The following is a 20,000-nucleotide window of genomic DNA, read 5'->3' on the forward strand; positions in this document are numbered from 1 at the left end:
GTACAAGGACCTTATCCGTCCAAGTATGGAGTATGCTTTACATGTCTGGGTGGGTTCCACTAATACAGCTCTTTTAGACAGGGTAGAATTAAAAGCTTTTCGTCTCATCAACTCCTTTCTCCCCAACAGACTGTCTTCAGCCTCTTCTCTCATCGCCGCAATGTTGCATCTCTAGTTATCTTCTACCGCTATTTTCATGCGAACTGCTCTTCTGATCTTGCTGACTGCATGCCTCCCCTACTGTTACCGCCGGAAGGCGGAGAAGGTTAATTTCAGACCCACACGATGACACGAATCGTTTATTGAATTCGGTCAAAACCTGAAGACATACATTAATGATCATAGACAATATTCTATATGAATAAGTTGTGTATTACAGGTATGATTCAGCACGTTAATTATAGGGTAATGTATTCTTACACAAACAGTTGTTAAACTTATGTATTTTGGGTCTTGGGGTGATAGTTAAGTAACAAGCACACCTTTTCTGACAGGTGTTCTAGGTAGGTCTATCTACTTCTGTCTGTGCAGCAACACACGTCCTCCCTGCACGTGTGTCCTCAGTAATGTGTCCCTATCGTCCTCAGTTACTGCCTGGGTTCCTACCCTGTCCATCGTTATCCATTATCGACGGCGATAAGGCCGGCCTCATCGTAACCTCGTCATAACAAGCATCCTTCATCTCCTTACATCAACACTACCTCAGCACCGACCGTACAAGGAATTCGCTGACTTAGGCCTTGTCTTGGTCCTCGCCCTGACCTCCAAGTTCTTTCCTTTCTTATCAACAAACTCGCTTGCACAACAACAACTTCCTTCACCCGCTAGGCGTTAACACCTTCTCCCGCTTCTTCGCTGCACAAGACTCTTCTTTCTCTCACCCCTATTCTGTTCACCTCTCTAATGCAAGAGTTAACCAGTATTCTCAATCATTCATCCCTTTCTCTGGTAAACTCTGGAACTTCCTGCCTACTTTTGTATCTCCACCTTCCTATGACTTGAACTCCTTCAAGAGGGAGGTTTCAAGACACTTATCCTTCAATTTTTGACTACCGCTTCGGACCCTGTTCAAGGACCGGCATCTCATTGTTTTTTTTTTTTCAAGATTTTTGTTGCTCTTGGTCGTGTTAATGCTTGCCTGCTTGCCCCCTTTTGGTTACTGTTTTTTTTTTTTTAATCTTGTCCGTAATGTCATGTGATATTTTATTTTTTGTCTTTGTACTTAATTTTATCATTTCTTTTAGCCTGATGATGCCTTCTGTGAAAGTGAAACATTGCAATATTTCATATATATATATATATATATATATATATATATATATATATATATATATATATATATATATATATATATATATATATATATATATATATATATATATATATATATATATACTTATATATATATATATATATATATATATATATATATATATATATATATATATATATATATATATATATATATATATATATATATATATATATTATGACACTTATATGTGCCAAATTCATAAACTTAACTAAGGCCGCGTTTACTCCAAGCGAATCGATTCGATTCAGTTCTTAAGGAATCATTTGACTCATTTTGAATCAGCGACGTCTCCATTGGTTGAGTCAAATTATCAGAATCAACAGGCAGTAGTGTGTAGGCTGTCTTTGAGGGATATGGACGTAGATGCTCTCGCTGAAATACAGTGTTGCCGTGGGTGAATCGGTGTAGTCGTATGCGTCAAACAAGACTGCGGGTGCATGAATTCTAAAACCAGGAGACCTGAATTTGAGAGTTTTTGGATATTTATTTCCAGATTTGGTAAAGAATTCAGAATTTTTTTTATTTTTTTTTTATTTCTTTAAAATGAACACAGAACAATTTAAAATGCTTGTCGAGTTGACTGCATCCCATCCTCGGTGCACAGGATCACAAGGATCATTCATATGTATGACATCTTTCTGGTACTAAATTGATCAGGTCGTCCGAAAACATGATGGTCACTCTTTAGCAGAATCGCCGTGACTGATGAAAAAATGTGCCCGGGCGAATCATTGACTCTGAATCGCCATGAATTGGCATTATTTAAATTGACTCGATTTGCTCAGTGCATAAAGTTACATTGAAATTAGAGTAGCGAATCAAGATGAATCATTAATCGTATTGATTCTTCATAAATTGAATCAAATTGATTCGCGGCCTAACAAATACTCGGAAAAGTGGATACGTGAAGCCTGCATTCCGAGAGTCGAGAGAGTATGCAAGTAGCAGGCACAAGAAGCAACGCAAAGATTACCAACTACAAACAGTTTAGCCTTAAGAAATACGCCATGTACATACCTGCTCAACCCGTAGCGTCCCTCTTCAAGGTCAGCGTTCCTTTTCTCCTCCCTTCTTCGCCTTTCCTTCCCTCCCTCCTCCCCTCTTCTTCTTCCTCTATCCCCCCCAATCCTCTTCCCCTTTCCTTCCTCACCCCATCCAGCCTCTTCTCCCCTTCACCATCCCTCCTAGCCTCCTCCCCTCCCCTTCCTCACCCAACCAGGCTTCCTCCATCTCCTTCCTCACTCACCCACCTCTTACTCTCCTTTGTGTAGGCGCCAGACTGGTGGCGGGAGTTGCCTTTCTTGGAATAGTCTTGTACTCGTATTTGTTCCCGGATCAGTAACGGAAAGGAGGAGGAAAATAAGAAAAAATAAAAAATAGTTCAAGAATGATATTAGTGGTGGTGGTGGTAGAATGCCTCTATGACTGCAATCATCAAACACTCATTAATAATACGTAAACATAAAGAGCAACAGACACAGACATGGTAAAGCACGATGAAACAAGACCTCAAGAGTTAGCTACTTTCGTGTCAAGGAAACTGTAAGTATGTGTGTGTGTGTGTGTGTGGTGTGTGTGTGTGTGTGTGTGTGTGTGTGTGTGTGTGTGTGTGTGTGTGTGTGTGTGTGGCAAGGAGATGTGTGGTGCGTGGGCTGGCTGGCTGCCTGGTTGGAAGAGAGGCATCCTAGCGGTGTCACACCATTCCTCAGAAATTAATATTGTAGTTCCAGGGCTACAATGTGGCCCGACAGTTCGTCGCCTCCATTCACTCAGCCAGCGGTTTCTCGCATCCGTTCATCCTCCCTTGTGCCAAATGTTTTACTTCTCTCTAAAGCGTTCCCATTGTTAACTTTGTTTATTGACAGACTTCAGTATGACGTGAATTAAAAAAAAATATATATTAATAAAGGAAATCGCCTGAAAACTTAGTAGAACTTCAGCTCTATCAATAAGTGCTGTAGTACAGAAAATTGTCATTATTGTTATTATTATTATTATTATTATTATTATTATTATTATTATTATTATTATTATTATTATTATTATTATTAATTTTATTATTATTATCATTAATTATTATTATTATTATTATTATTACTATTGTTATTATTATTATTATTATTATTATCATTATTATTAATTATCATTATTACTTTAAGAAAAATAAAAGATTATACTTGCCATAATAACTTACAAAGAAATGTCAGAGCAAAGGAAGAACTTATAAATTCCCTCAAGAACCTTGTCGCAAGCTGTACAGAAGACATCGTGTGAGCAGGAAGACACTCCAAGATTGCACATGTATCATCTGGACCTCGATGAGTCACGTGTCTAAGGACACCAAACCAAACACAACCAAGAGGAAGTAGGAATGTTCAGTTTCCGGTGTGCTCAAAGGGCGCAGAGTTTCATCGACGACAAAAGATAATTCACTGACGCCAATACCTTAAGATAGTACTATAAGCTACTGAATGAATGTTTGACATTCAAAAACATTCCTAATGCAGGATTTCTACCGTCTTCTGCGCATTAAGACGGGATGGAAATTAACTTTTTTTCCCTCCTTTTCGTTACGGTAAGATGAAAACATCATGAGAAGAAAAGTAATAGCAAAAAATGCGCTAGATGAAAATGTGGCTTCATTTCTTTTAATGTCAGCTTTAGAGTGTGTATGCAACAATCACACTTGCCTTCAGACAAACGAATGTTGCAGACACAGGTTTCGATAAGACGGTGTTTTCACAACGAGAAAATTGTTAATTCAAGTATTGTAACTCCCAAGGGCGACAACTCAATAATTACCAGCGATCGCCGGCTAGTTTAACAATGTGTACTACCTTGTGACCTCCAGAAAGCTGTATATTTGCTTTACTATCTCCCATGATAGTTAGTGATGTTTTGCAAGGTTCTTCTTCCTTGTCATCACCAACATCAGCTTATAATGATCCCACTGTAAGACAAATGCTTAGCTCAGTGGTTAAGGGAAGAGTGAAACCTGACACCACGCTACGTAGTTTTTGAGTCTTGGCTGCTGGCTCATTACAAGAAACGAGACGAGCCAAAATTGTGTCCGTCCAGCCTAGGTAACCTGCCGGAATTCTCTCTGCTGTGAGCTGAGATTTTTTTTTCTTTTAATATATATGAATGTTTAATGCACATATGATTGTTTTTTTTTTTTGGGGGGGGGAGCGGGGAACAGCAATATTTCATTCGGGAGATGCTGAAGGAATTAAAGTGAGACGAGGGCATGTTAATATTCTGCATAAAAATATTCATCATAAGGTCCACATTAGTTTGTCCCTTTCTTCAGTATTTTTTCAAAGGTGCGTGCCGCGAAAAAAAAAAAAAAAAAGCCTGTCGGTATCGTACGAAGGAATATAACACCTGTCTCAGAGTAGAAACTGCAACTCTGGCTATCATTTTTCTTCCTACTTGATTATGATATCAAAGCTTCTCTTCTTATTGTTGAGTAAAAATTTTACTTATTATTATATAATTGTGCCTTAAATTATATATCATATATCATTGTGCCTTAAATTAACAATTTCTCTCCGTTCAGTCTCTATATTGATGTGCCTCAGTATCTACACAATCAAACTTCCAGTCGCTCGCTCAGCATCATAATTTATTTTCACTCGTAGGGCGAAGTAGATTCTACTTTTTTGTAGGATTTATTTTAGCTCAACGCAGCAGCGCCCTTGGAAACACGGTGAAACGGGACGGTGATCATTATTCACTCAACTTTACGTGGAAATTCCTTGTTTGTATGAGAATTTGTGGAGTAAACTTTGTAGATAGCGTTGTGTGTTCTTGGTTTTCCTACCCACCTATTCACCTAGTGGCGAGCACTGACCTCGTGCGTCTGGAAATCAGAGTATCTACAACCACACCGCTCTCATAATTGGTCCTGGAGCTCGGGGTTACGTCTCAAGTAACATGATACGATATAACCTTTCTTCAAACACGGCCCTAGCCTAACCTCATAGCGCTACACACACACACACACATACACACACACACCATATATTCTTGTCACTTGATACTGTCATCTTCACTCCTCCCTGTCAATCGCACCTTTCAACTGCGAGTTATATTTTTTACTCCAATGTTGGTGTGCTCCAATCCACTCTCGCTCCACCCTCACCAAAGTCCCCAAGCTGTACCCTTTCCCTACTGTAGATCGTCCAGCCATCGCTTCCTCTTCCCTTATCCAAATTAACCCACACCCACCGCCTCCTCCTCTTATTCATTCCCTGCTCTACATTCTGAAAGTCACCTTCTCCTTCTCTTCCTCGTGCTGCTGCCCCACTTACCGTGTCCCCACCCAAGCCAACTCCCCAACAGCATCATCATTAGCAACACAACCCCTCCCAGACGCCCACGCTCGCCAACTTTATTTATAACATGCGTACTTTGAGAGTTCAGTAGATGTTCCCACGCAGTTGATGAACAAGTTTTTTTCTTTATATGAAGGGATGAGGGAGGGGCGGGGATAAGGGTAAGAGGAGGAGGAAGAGCTATTATTATTACTATTATTTTTATTATTATTATTATTATTATTATTATTATTATTATTAAGATGAGAAGGAAAAAGGAAATTCGTCAGATAAAATTTTAACTTTGGACTCACATCTGGCATCAACCACTTCCTAGACCGTGTGTGCGTGTGTGTGTGTGTGTGTGTAGAGAGAGAGAGAGAGAGAGAGAGAGAGAGAGAGAGAGAGAGAGAGAGAGAGAGAGAGAGAGAGAGAGAGAGAGAGAGAGAGTCACTTGACTCAGAGACTGGATACGATGGAGAGAGGGGAAAAAAAAATGTCCACCTCTCGTCATCTCCCTGGTCTTCTTTTCGTTCTATTCCTTCCCACAAATTTCCCACAAGTTTCTTTTTTTGCCTTGTTTTTCCCGATTCGTTTCTCTGTGCTGATGCAATAACGTTGATTGTCCACGTTTCTAATGTCGAGATTCCTCTCCTCTAACAAAACTATTACAGTGTGATATTGAAGAAATACGTATAATCCAGTCAAATTATGCCAAATAATCATCGAAACTGAAAAAAAAAAAAAAATACAAAAGGAATGGTTTCACTTGCATGTTGTTAAGATACACCCAACCAAAACCAGAAAAAAATTACATCGAATTATACCCTGGGGAAATACCTCAAAATAACATTTTTAGTTCTACCATTAAGGAAAAAACACATTTATAGCTGTAACTTACTCTTAATGTCCACCTAGCAGCAAGTAGGTACTGGAAGTAAACCGATGTAGTGACCTCGCTGTATACCTCGTTGTCCCGGTGTGTGGTGTGTAAGTGGTCTCAGTCCTACCCAAAGATCGGTCACTATGAGCTCTGAGCCCTTTCCGTAGGGTAACGTCTGGCTGGGTGACCAGTTCAGTTCAGTTTATTTAAGAAAGTGCATACAGTTTGGGGATACAAGAATTTATAGGGGAGAGGAGGGGGAGGGGATACAAAGACGACCGTAAGTGAATCACACACACGCGTAAATTTGCATAACATACGCACATCTGGCACACCTACACTCATCTCTGACCCACAAAGTAGGTGTGCCAATGATTGGCTTGAAGTGCCGGACTCAACTCAACTTCGCTGAGATCAGGCTTAAAAATGTGAGACCTCATTATGTCGCTGTAACAGTGAAAGTGATGTCTTTACACTCAAATTCAAATTGCCAGACTAATTCATACACGTTAATACATTACAACTCAACACAGGTGTTCGTTATGTAAGTATGAATGCACATTCAGACACCTAAAAGCTGAATGCAATACAAATACGTTTACGAAAGATTAGTGAAAGTAAGTGACACCTTTTCATTTATAACAAACACATTGATGATTATTTGAGCTTGGTGACTGATGGGCGGCTAGTGTCTGTGAAACAGTGGAGGCGGTAGTGGTGTGGAGAGGTTGGCTCATATAGGCAGGGCGTGGCGACTGGCGTACCAAGCCAGTGTCTGATGTACGATAATTATTTTTTGCGCATAATAAACTCCCTCTCTCTCTCTCTCTCTCTCTCTCTCTCTCTCTCTCTCTCTCTCTCTCTCAAACACACTTAACAACGAGACGATATCGGCGCTTTATCTTAACTAGTATTTCAATCTTCATACAAATAATTTCCTTTTATAATCAGTTCCATGAGAGCGTTGCATGGAGGTGGCGATGGTGGCGGTAGTGGCGGTGACAATGAACACTATTCCCGATGGCCTCATCTCTCGCCATGCGGCTCAAGGTTACTCAATATATTTCAGTATGGATAAACCCACAGAGCATGACTAGCATTTTATGTCATACTACCTGTAATGTTGCACCCTTACATCTTCCCACCAGTAACTGCTCGAGGCATCACTTAAAACATTACAGCACTCAACCTTCTAACCTATAAGGCAGACAAGCAGGAACAAAGTGCAGTTCGAACCAGCTGAGGGGAAGGACGTTGATCGTTACTTTGACGCGACTTACCAAATCACACCCAGCCGTAAATGATGTTTGGGGTTGAATTTACCTTTAAATGTATCAATAGTAACTACTTTCAGAGGAGGTAGAATATGTATTTGACTCGTCTATCGGCAGCTTTCCTCTCAAAGAAATGAAAGTAAAAGGTACAATTTAAGCTTTATTTTAATAAACTTCAAATTGTAATTTGTCGAGGCCATTTGGGGGTTCTGTATGGGTAGTGTTCGCTTCCACAATAACATGTATCTATTATTTATTTATTTATTTATTTATTTATCTGTTTATTTTAATCTATTCATTTATTTTTTACGTTTTTGAACGTGTTTTCAAGTAGGTACACACATAGTTATAAGGGGAGCCAGACATAGACTGATAATAGATAAATTAATAAAGACAGATGGACAAATAGACAGAATGATATAAAATTACAATTAGAGAGGTAGGCAGATAGAGAGTGAATAAATTTATAAGATGACCTGGAACCAACTCGTGAAGGAAACATGCGTTGTAAACTTGCTGTCTCTACATCCCAGTTGTACACACTGATATCGACGTTATGATGTGAAATCCTGCCGCATTTATGCACATACGAGTATGTACTATCAGTGTAAACCAGAACATGTGCTTTCTTCAATTCTCTCTCTCTCTCTCTCTCTCTCTCTCTCTCTCTCTCTCTCTCTCTCTCTCTCTCTCTCTCTCTCTCTCTCTCTCTCTCTCTCTCCCTCCCTCTCTGTTTACAAAATAATTTGGAAACAGTTTCCAAAACAGTATGAAAGTTTCCGAAACAGTTAGAAACAGTTTCCAAAACAGTATAGAAAAAGTTTCCAAACGGTATTTGTTTCCCATCCAGAATGGGGAAATGTGTGTGTGTGTGTGTGTGTGTGTGTGTGTGTGTGAGCGGGGTAGGTGATGAATCAGTACCAGCACGAAGCTTACAGTGATAACACCATATGGTGAACAGAAAAACTTTATAACTTATTGAATTACCCCATTCATTCCCAGCATTGTGGGGATGTAATATTACAAGTAGAGTACAAGAATATATGAAAACGGGTGCCGTGACGGCGAAAATCAAAACCATCAAAGTACAGTTCAGAATGGCGCATCCGAAGAAAACTAATGAAACCTGCTCCATCTACTCTCAGATCTGCCAGAAGCAAATCACCAAGACAGAGAATTTTCTAAAGATTTCCTCACCCATCTCTTTTTCTTTTTCTTGCCTTTCCTTGATTGTATTATCAAAAGTGTTAAGTAAAATACAGAGGCTGCTGCAGCAGCCTCCACACTCACAGGTATCCTGACGACAACTGAGATCTGGACAGGAAACAATGTGTGGAAACAAGTTTCCAGACAGTTTGCAAACTTTTTGGAAACAGTTTCCAAACAATGTTTTCTGGTGTGGACAGGCCTTGAGAATATAGTCCTTAGAGCGAGGATGGTTAGCTGCTTGGTGAGCCGCATGTGTGTCACATGATCCGGCAGGGTGACATACTAGCCTACCTAACTACGGCGAGGCACAACTAGACCTGAAGTGGGACAGAAGAATCTGCTAATATGAGAGCAGACGTATACACTGTCTAGCCCACAGAAACAAAGGTGCACCTTTCTTGTTTGAGATCATCGTGAACATTTGTGTCGCTTTTTTTTTTTTTATGTTTCCATTCATCTCTCTCTCTCTCTCTCTCTCTCTCTCTCTCTCTCTCTCTCTCTCTCTCTCTCTCTCTCTCTCTCCCCTAAAACACTCCACCAAGTGAAGAGAGAGAGAGAGAGAGAGAGAGAGAGAGAGAGAGAGAGAGAGAGAGAGAGAGAGAGAGAGAGAGAGAGAGAGAGAGAGAGAGAGAGAGAGAGAGAGACTTTCGTCAACATCGGCAATGTGATCAAAATCCACAAGAGAGTGTTTCGTCATGCAATCTTTACCTGTGACTTGGTGAACACGAATTCACCTGCAACTCAACAGAATGACCATTTTGTTGCCATCAAGGTCTCCACTACAGAGACCTTTACTGTACCATGAACCGTTACTGACCATGAAAGCATAACCATGGTATACAAAAAATCTAGCTCATCTCTCAAGACTGGATACAAAACCTATTACTTTTTTGCACATGGTATTACTTTCTTGCATACAAGTAATGTTCCTTTTGTTACAGCGGTAATCGTCCTGAGGTGTAGCTGCCCGGAGGCAGCTAAAGGATTTTAGACCCACACGGTGACGCGAATCGTTTATTGCATTCGGTCAAACCTGAAAACATACATAATAAAACACAAGACATGCGTAGCACTACTAACCATTACATACTGTATCAACATAATGCATCACTAATCATGGATTATGCTAATTAGAGCAATCAACCCCTCGTAATACAGATGTGGAACTCACGTGTTTGGGATCTTAAGGAGGTCTGTCACCAAGCAACACCTGCGTCTGTATTGTAGAGGTCCTATCTTTCCTGGAGTAGTCACACTAACTCGGTGGCGGTACAAAGGAATCTGTCCCTCCGGGCTTCGTTCCTGCTGGCCCTCGGCGCCTCATGCCTGCCCGTCTTACCATTAGGTCAGCAACAGTTCCCGGGTGACTCATTCCTCTATGGAGATCCCTCTGTGTCTCATCTACCCTACGCGCCATGTCATCAACTTTACCACATAAAAACGACCCTCACTACCTCTCTGCAGCTAAGCTCTCCACACCTAGTTCCTCTCTTACATCTTCACTACTACAATTAACTACTATAATTAATTCAGTTTCCTTAATCTCTTCTCTAATTAACTTAGTTTCCTTAGTGTTACCCATGCTTCATATACTAGTTCACTAGCTCTCATAACACAGATCATGTTATTTAGCAAACGCTTACTCAAAAACAACTTTCACCCTCTCGTCGGTAACATGAGGAATGAAAGCCTTTCTATCATATTATATTGATCAGTGTTTTAAATGTACCTAATAGATAAATCATTAAAGTCCAATAAAAAGCTATCTCTTTAAACGTCTTTTTCTTTCTTTCTTCATGGTTTTCTATTTTAAATCAAAGATCACAGGGTTATATGAGATTACCTTCACTTTTGTGTGTGTAAGGTCTAGAGGATTGATTGACTGAGTGATTGAATTTATGGCGCCGCAACGTCGCGGTTATATGGCGCCGCTACAAACCTTTAAAAACAAAATAATAGCTATGGTAAAAATGTTAAAAGACCACTATAAAAATAAACATAAAAAGAAATTGAAAGAACCATAAAAATTTAAGTGATAAAAATGAGAGGGTTGGTATAGTAATGTTTTAGTTGCTTAATTTCATTTAAAGTGAAGGAAGTACTGACCCCATTGACCCAGACCACTGTGTCTGGCGTTATTCGTTCCATACCCAAGGCACTGACCCCAGTGACCCAGATATCTGTCGTTCTTCGTTACGTGCCCAAGACACTGATCCCGCTGACCTAGGCCCCAAGACCTGACGTTGTTCGTTATGTGTCTTCTCACTTGTATCCATGTTCTCCCAGTGGAAAAATAAGGTTCTGGCTAATATTTTATCATTTGTAAAATAAATGGAAGAACAGTTAAAAGATAATCTATAATTTACTCAAAAGACCAGCCTTCTCCACAAACATAAAAACCTCATGTCCCGGGGAGAAGCCCTCTCTCCAAGTATCGGCGACATCTGGAAGGTCCCATCCTCATTGCAATAGCGGAAAAGACATCGTTCCCGCAGCTCCACCAGACTTGGACACGCACTAGAAAGTGTTGCACTGTAAGGGGAACTAAGCAGTCATCACAGAATGGTTGCGTTTCCCGGGACATGAGGTAACCATGAGTGAGGCATGTGTGACCCATCTGGAGGCAGGCCACTGCAGTCTCTGAGCGGCGCCCCTGCACATGGACATACATCCATAGGCGGAAAGTTACAAAAGTTAACTTATCCATCTTAGTGGTGGCAACCAAATCTGATAAAAAAAAACCACCTGCTCTGATAAAATGGCTCCAGGGGCCAAGGGAGACCGCCTATCTGGATTACGAGGGATACGAGTGCTGACCACCGTGAACGGGGAACCTCGTCCCCATAGAGGACAATCGTTTTAAAAAGTGGCCCCTCATGATTCAAAAGTTTCTCCACGACGGAGCTAAGACCTCCCCCAACAACGCATCCCAGCCCAAACATCCAATCATCCAACACAGGACGACCTCAAAAGGTGGCCACTCTGGTGAGCGGCACCGTTGGCTTGTACTTGCAGCCTAACTTCGGGAACCGTTTATTTGGTGTCAATCTATATCTCTTCATCATGTTCAGTAGTTAACGCAGTCATTGTGGAAGAACACAGATAATATCAAATTCATCAGCTCAGGTAATATTCAGTCAGGACAATTAATGTTCAGTTAGAAAAACACACAATATCAGCATCACATCAGTTACCATAAATATTCCGAAATTAAGCTCCATACAAACTTATCATACCAAGCATAAAACAACATGTAAATATTCTACTAATAAGATACTTAATTTCTAGGCTGCATTACACTTTCAAGTTCCACTTACTTTAAGTTACTCCTTCCATCTCGGTCCCTCTTTGGCCAGACCCTCTGGAACCTCTGCCTCTGTGTCTCCTACTACCTAATTCTCTCTGTCACTGTTCATATACGACTGTTTTGGAACTACCTATTTCCCTCATAAAATTATTTTTATTTTCATAACATTTAACGTATCTACCATTCACGTTTCTCATTCACGCATATCATCCGCCAAAAGGTGTGGTACTTCATATAGAACATCAGTCAAGGTATAAGGCAATTTGGAGGTGGAGCGTTAAGTAGGCGTTCGCATGTTTCCATAAGTTAACTTTTATTTTTATTACTTTTTATATTTTATTTATTTATTTATTTATCTATTTATTTATTTATTTATTTATTTTTACTATTGGTGCCTCAATCGCTTCTTGACCGACTTTCCATATTGATCACTTTCTCCGCCTTGTCCTTTACATTAATATTGGTATCACCTTTTGTTCCAGGCTGCTTTCACCCATGGAGTTTTATTTTTTATATTTTATTTATATATTTATTCTTTTTATTTATTTTATTTTTTTTATGTAAGAGGGCCACTGGCCAAGGGCAACACAAATTTTGTGTAAAAAAAAAGGCCCACTTAATGCCAGTTCCTATAGACATTCCAGACTGAATAAAATAATGGAGGATAAGTGTCTTGAAACTTCCCTCTTTGAAAGAGTTCAAGTCATAGGAAGGAGGAAATACAAAAGGAGCCAGGGAGTTTCAGAGTTTATCAGAAAAAGGGATGAATAATTGAAAATACTGGTTATCTTCTGCATTAGAGAGATGGACAGAACAGGGATGAGAGAAAGAAGAAAGTCTTGTGCAATGAGGCCACGGCAGAAGAGGAGGCATGTAGTTAGCGTGAAAATAGTGGTATAAGATAGCAAGAGACGCAACATTGCGGCGATGAGAGAGGCTGAAGGCAGTCAGTTACAGGAGTTGATAAGACGAAAGGCTTTTGATTTCACCCTGTCTAAAGTAGCGGTATGAGTGGAATCCCCCCCCCATACATGTGAAGCATACTGGTGGAGACTGGTGGAGACGACTCAGAACCCCCCAACTTCATAGAAACTATTTGAGATATAGATGAGATGTGAAGTTTCCAGTTTAGATTATAAGTACTGTTACCGCCAAACGGGTGAAAGAAGTTGTTGTGCAAGCGAGTTTGTCAATGAGGAAGGAAAGGACCTGGAGGTCAGGGCGAGGACCAAGACGAGGCCTAAGTCAGCGAATTCCTTGTACGGTCGGTGTTGAGGTAGTGTTGATGTAAAGAGATGAAGGATGCTTGTTATGACATGAGGCTAAGATGAGGCCGACCTTATCGCCGTCGATAATGGATAACGATGGACAGGGTAGGAACCCAGGCAGTAACTGAGGACGATAGGGACACATTACTGAGGACACTCGTGCAAGGAGGACGTGTGTTGCTGCACAGACAGAAGTAGATAGACCTACCTAGAACACCTGTCAGAAAAGGTGTACTTGTTACTTAACTATCACCCCAAGACCCAAAATACGTAAGTTTAACAACTGTTTGTGTAAGAATACGTTATCCTATAAATTTATGTAATACATAAATTATTCATATAGAATATTGTCTATGATCATTAATGTATGTATGTTTTCAGGTTTTGACCGGATCCAACCGGATTCAATCGGATTCAATAAACGATTCGTGTCATCCTGTGGGTCTGAAATAACCTTTGCCGCCTGCTGGCGATAATAAGTACCGAGGATGTTCGGTGTAGAAGAGGGGGACAGTTGAGTGTCAATGAAGAAAAGGGGATAATTATCTGGAGGGCTGTGTCTAGTCGATAAATGGAGTAATTGAGTTTTTGAGGCACTGAACATTAATAAGTTTGCTCTGCCCCAATCAGGAGTTTTAGAGAGATCAGAAGTCAGTTCTGTAGCTTCCCTGTGTGAGCTGTTTACTTACTGAAGGGTTGGAAGTCTACCATAAGACGTAGGAGTGGATAGGACAAGAAGTTTGGTTTAGAAGATCATTGATGAATAATAGGAGAGTGGGTGACAGGATAGAACCCTGAGGAGCACCATCGTAAATAGGCGTAGGAGAACAGTGACAATATACCACAGCAGCAATAGAACAGTCAGAGAGGAAACTTTAGATGAAGTTACAGAGAGAAGGATAGAAGCTGTAGGAGGGTAGTTTGGAAACAAAAACTTTGTGCCACTCTATCAAAAGTTTTGATATGTCTAAGGCAACAGCGAAAGTTTCACCAAAAGGAAAGCCAGATCACCAGTAGAGCGGCTTTGACGGAATCCATAATAGTGATGAGATAGAAAGTTGTGAAGTGATAGATGTTTACGAATCTTCCTGTTGAGCATAGATTCAAAAACTTTAGAGACAGGAAATTAAAGCAATATGACGGTAGTTTGAGTGATTATAGCAGTTACCCTTTTAAGGAACAGGATGAATGTAGGGAAACTTCTAGTAGGAAGGAAGGAAAGATGTTAATGGATTGAGTTGGAAGAGTTTGACTAGAGCACGGAGGAACAGTTTCGGAGAACAATAAGAGGGACCCAATCAGGTCTATAATCCTTCCGAGGGTTTATGCCAGCGAGGACACGGAAAACATCACTGCGAGGTATCTTAATGGGTAGCATGAAATAGTCGGAGGGTGGAGGAGAGGGAGGAACAAGTCCTGAATCATCCAAGGTGGAGTTTTTAGCAAAAGTTTGAGCGAAGAGTTCAGCTTTAAGAGATAGATGAGACAGCAGGGGGTGCCATCAGGTTGAAATAAAGGAAGGAAAGATGAAGAAGCAAAGTTATTGGAGATATTTTTGGCTAGGTGCCAGAAATCACAAGGGGGGTTAGATTTTGAAAGATTTTGACACTTTCTATTAATGAAGGAGTTTTTGGCTAGTTAGAGAAGACTTAGCACGATTCCGAGTAGAAATACAAAGCGCATGAGATTCAGGCGATGGAAGGCTCAAGTACCTTTTGTGGGCCACCTCTCTATCTTGTATTAGCACGAGAACAGGCTGTGTTAAACCAAGATTTGGAAGGTTTAGGTCGAGAGAAAGAGTAAGGGATGTACGCCTCCATGCCAAACACTATCACCTCTATCTTCTATCTTTTATCTCTATCAATCTACCTTTTCTTCTTTCTTCATTCGTAATACATATATATAGTGTCGTGTAGGGTCACTACAATTATTATTATTATTATTTTATTATTAATGTTAGTAGTAGTAGTAGTAGTAGTTATAGTAGTACTCGCAGTAACAGTAGTAGTAGTAGTAGTAGTAGTAGTAGTAGTAGTAGTAGTAATAATACTATTACTATTATTATTATTATTATTACTGTTATTATTATTATTATTAATACTATTATAGTCACTGCCTCAAACTATCTGAAACGTCCTCGAGTTACAAACAAGTCAGTGGGTTCGTAGGCAAAGGATCTCCCTCATCACCATACACTATATTTAGGGGGCTCAAGGTCTCCAGAACACCAGTTGCCTCTCCGACTCCCAACTTGTTTGGGGCGAAAGAGTGGGTGAAGAAAATGTTCTGCTAACTGCTATAGAAAACATGCTGAAATAACAGAATAATAAATTTAGCACATAGCTTGATTTCAAAACACTCATTTCTATCAGGGCTTATTTTTTTCAGATTTTTTTTTTTCTTTTTCATACTTCTAACTTCGTGTAGCACAGAACTGTGAAACATTACTTGAGTCAGTGAGAATGAGTGGTGTCATGTTGTTCATTTTCATCGACTATGTTCAGTCAAGTGTAATAATTCGTATTATGCTGAGATAACCGAGAGTGTTCGCGTTCCATAAAAACCACCAACACTCGTAGGCACGAAACACAATACTCTCGTGAACAGCGTCCCTTTGCAGGTAATTTTAAAAGAAAACAATCCTATTTCTTTCTCGAAATGTACAACGGCTATCTACTGAAAACAAAATTACATCAAACAATAAACCCACCAATTATCTGAATTTTGTATTCAACGCCCGGACCACACTCCACATCCATATCCACACTCCACATCCGTATCCTTATCGCCAAAACACTGCTCCCTCCCTCTACATCAGCATTACCCTTCAGTGTAGCTCACCGTCTGAACATGAATTCTTACGACGTCCATGGAAAAAGTGTCATCTATGCGTGTCGATTTCAAGTGTGTGTGTGTGTGTGTGTGTGTGTGTGTGTGTGTGTGTGTGTGTGTGTGTGTGTGTGTGTGTGTGTGTGTACATTTTCTTCCGCGGCGCCCAAGATAGGCTTTCCCTTTCAGTGAACAGGGGCTAGTCTTCCCCTCCCACGCCTCCACGGAACGAGTCCTGGGAGTCTCTTTTTATGTAAGATGGTTTCGAACACACTCCACCACGGAACCAATGATGTTTGCTGGCATTATTTTAACTGCACATAAACATCATTAGGGAGCGTCCTTTTTTTTTTTCCAAATTGATGTTCATACAAGTTTTAAGAAGTGTCCTCTTCAGTAAGTATGTAGAAGGAAAATTCTTAAGTTGATGAAGGCCTGCGTTTTGAAGTACGATAACTTGCTATGAACTGTGTTGCCAGCGCGAGTGTTGTCTGCGCTCCAAGTTGCGTACCATTTCTCGTAGAGAGCTAGCGCCTGGCAGTGAGTTTCAATACGCCGTGAAAAGAGGAGGTTGGAATTTCTCGGTCTTGCATACTTCAAGCAAAGCAGATTTCATTCGCGTGAGTATAGCTTGTACCAACATCTTTGGTTTGTTTTTTAAGTCATCCACAAAGCATATGCATTAATATTCATCATTTTCTAGTCTAGTCTAGCGAGACTGAAAAGAGACGTATCCTCTCCAATTTGTCATATATTAATGACTGCACACTCTTCACGTCCATGTACGATGTGCTCACGGTAAAGTTTGTCGTATGAAGCTGACTTGAAAAGAAAACTTGCACGAACAATAACAAAAACTAGACTCTTCGTTCTCGAAGTACCTGCTGCAGCTTGCAAGAGAGTCCGAATTTAATATATCATGAACCTGTCACGATCAACAGGTGAAACAGTCCGTTTTGGAACAAAAAATCAATACCTTTGGATATAACAGTGTACGTTTACTGTGTACCTGAAAGTAACGAATAAGTGGAGAGTGTACGAAGGCCTTAGTGTACTACACGTACCGTCAAACATTTGAATTCACTTCATCGCAGCTTCAAAGTTTCGTGCCTTAAAAACATGGCTGCCGTGGTTGCTAAATATGAAAAAAAATAAAAATAAATAAATAAATAATAACGAAAAAAGACAAGGTTTCCTTCATTTTATATATTTATATTCAATAAACATTTTACGTCAACATGCGTAATGCTCACTCCCGTGTGCGTGGTGCTTGTTTGAGACGAGCCGTACCATGAATGCCACACCCGTTCTATTCCTCCTTCCCCCACCTTCCATCCTCTCTCCCCTCTAACTCGCACAATAGTGCAGCGCAGAGCGGTTAGGAGTAGGATATGTATTGTGTTCTAATCTGACGTTTCATGATCGCCCTTTGATCATTTTCATGTCTGAAGTTTTCATTCCAGATCATTCTCATATGAAGGCTTTCATTTCCCGTGGCTACGGCTGCCATCATCTTATCCTTCTTTTTTTTAGCATTCGGTTTCTCAATACAAATCGTGTTTCACATCTTGTTTTCATAACTCTTGCAGCTTCTTCATGAGAGGATACATACTAATATATATATATATATATATATATATATATATATATATATATATATATATATATATATATATATATATATATATATATATATATATATATATATATATATATATATATATATTAACGTTTTCGTACTTTAAAGTATTTCTTTCGAGTGTGTGTGTGTGTGTGTGTGTGTGTGTGTGTGTGTGTGTGTATATATATATATATATATATATATATATATATATATATATATATATATATATATATATATATATATATATATATATATATATATATATTGGAAGAGTGTATCATGTAATGAGAGAGAGAGAGAGAGAGAGAGAGAGAGAGAGAGAGAGAGAGAGAGAGAGGAGAGAGAGAGAGAGAGAGAGAGAGAGAGAGAGAGAGAGAGATTCTGTACGTTCATTCGATTTTATTTATCTATTTTAATTTTTTGTAAGATGAAATTACCACATATCGAGAGAGCTGACTGACAAGAGTCACGTATGAATACAACACAGACGTCGCCTGACCTTTACGTTCGAGCTGGAAGGTGGGAGACGCGTAGGCAGGCAGGGCAGGGCAAGACAACACACAAGACGCGTGGGATGGTGGATTGAAGGTAAAGGAGGGAAGTGCCCGTGGAAGTAACAGGGATCTTAAATGTGGAATAAGAGAGCTAAATATAATAGTGTATTCAATCCTGTAAACCTTTTCAGGTCGTGCTCTTAAGAAGATATGCGGTTTTATGACGGTGTGAGTGTGCAGTGGTCAGGATGGGTGCGGGGCTTGGGCGCAGCGCGGCGGTTGCTGGTGAGGAGCGAGAGGCGTTGGCTTGGAGACGGCAGTGCTGGCGGAATGTAGGGTGCGTGCGTCGGTCACTTGTTGCGTAAGGGAGGAACTAGGGATGCAGGGGATGGGGGAGGTTGTCCTGGAGCGAGGTTCTGGGTGGTGGTGGCGATGGTAGAAGGAAGAATAGGCTCTCTCTCTCTCTCTCTCTCTCTCTCTCTCTCTCTCTCTCTCTCTCTCTCTCTCTCTCTCTCTCTCTCTCTCTCTCTCTCTCTCTCTCTCACACACACACACACACACACACACACACACACACACACACACACAAGTACCCAACACTACATGGTCGACACTACTACTACTACTACTACTACTACTACTGTTATTATTATTATTATTATACAACTGCTGAAGATTGTTATATATTGAATTAGCTCTATTTTTCCTTCTCATTTTCCTTCACCTTCGCTAGTGTGTGACCAAACAATTTTTTTTCTCTTCATTCTTCCTTCGAGCTTTTCGTGAGATAAAAATGAAACCTCCTGCCTCAGTTGCCATTTCTCGCCAATTCTAAGCAGATCCTTATTAACAAGTAGCGTCAAATACAATTTCCTTCCGTGATACTTCGTCCGCTGTATAAAAATCAAAAGAGAACAGTTGTCGAATCTCTTGGGAGAGAGAGAGAGAGAGAGAGAGAGAGAGAGAGAGAGAGAGAGAGAGAGAGAGAGAGAGAGAGAGAGAGAGAGAGAGAGAGAGGGAGAGAGAGAGAGAGAGACTATTCTTTGTTCCTTTCTTAAACTCAAGGGTGCTCACTTCTTGATCTGGCAAAATCCTGACAATAAAGCAGTTCATTAGTTCCCTTTCCATTTGTAAAAATTAAATTCAGCGGACGTTGTTACACCATTGCGTAGGACACCACAGTATGCGCTAATGAAGATGCGTACTGCCACGTCATGAAAAAACGACAAAGTGAAAAATGTATAATGGATATTCCTAGACATTATAATCCTCCGACTTCCCACTGACGTCTACGAGAGAATCTGGGACGAGCGTATCAAACAACGGCGCTCAATGAGGGTGAGAGTGAAAGTAGAGGACTGAGTCTGCTCTTTCTTGCCCCGCCTTCCTCTCCTCCATCTTCAATTACGTAAAGCAGGTCATGGAGTATACACTAACAGTTCATCACGCTTACCGCTCATGGAATAGTTTTTATTATTATT

General features: G+C 40.3%; 1 protein-coding gene across 3 annotated transcripts in view; it reads left to right on the top strand.

The window, feature by feature from the left end:
• Window positions 1-20,000, top strand: part of LOC135107292 (uncharacterized) — a 35,393-nt gene that overhangs the window by 7,515 nt on the left and 7,878 nt on the right. Inside the window, exons 1-3 of one of the 3 annotated variants that reach the window (XM_064016965.1) lie at window positions 16,921-17,021; window positions 18,453-18,613; window positions 18,711-18,856. The exons of 1 other annotated variant lie outside the window; for it this stretch is intronic. In XM_064016965.1, coding sequence (XP_063873035.1) covers window positions 18,768-18,856 — 89 coding nt within the window. In that variant the 5' untranslated portion in view covers window positions 16,921-17,021; window positions 18,453-18,613; window positions 18,711-18,767. Of the gene's footprint in view, window positions 1-16,867; window positions 17,022-18,452; window positions 18,614-18,710; window positions 18,857-20,000 lie in introns of those variants that run through there. One more of the 3 variants, XM_064016967.1, reaches the window with a different exon arrangement.

The sequence above is a fragment of the Scylla paramamosain genome, chromosome 15 (assembly GCF_035594125.1).
Source record: "Scylla paramamosain isolate STU-SP2022 chromosome 15, ASM3559412v1, whole genome shotgun sequence".
Taxonomy (NCBI): Eukaryota; Metazoa; Arthropoda; class Malacostraca; order Decapoda; family Portunidae; genus Scylla; species Scylla paramamosain.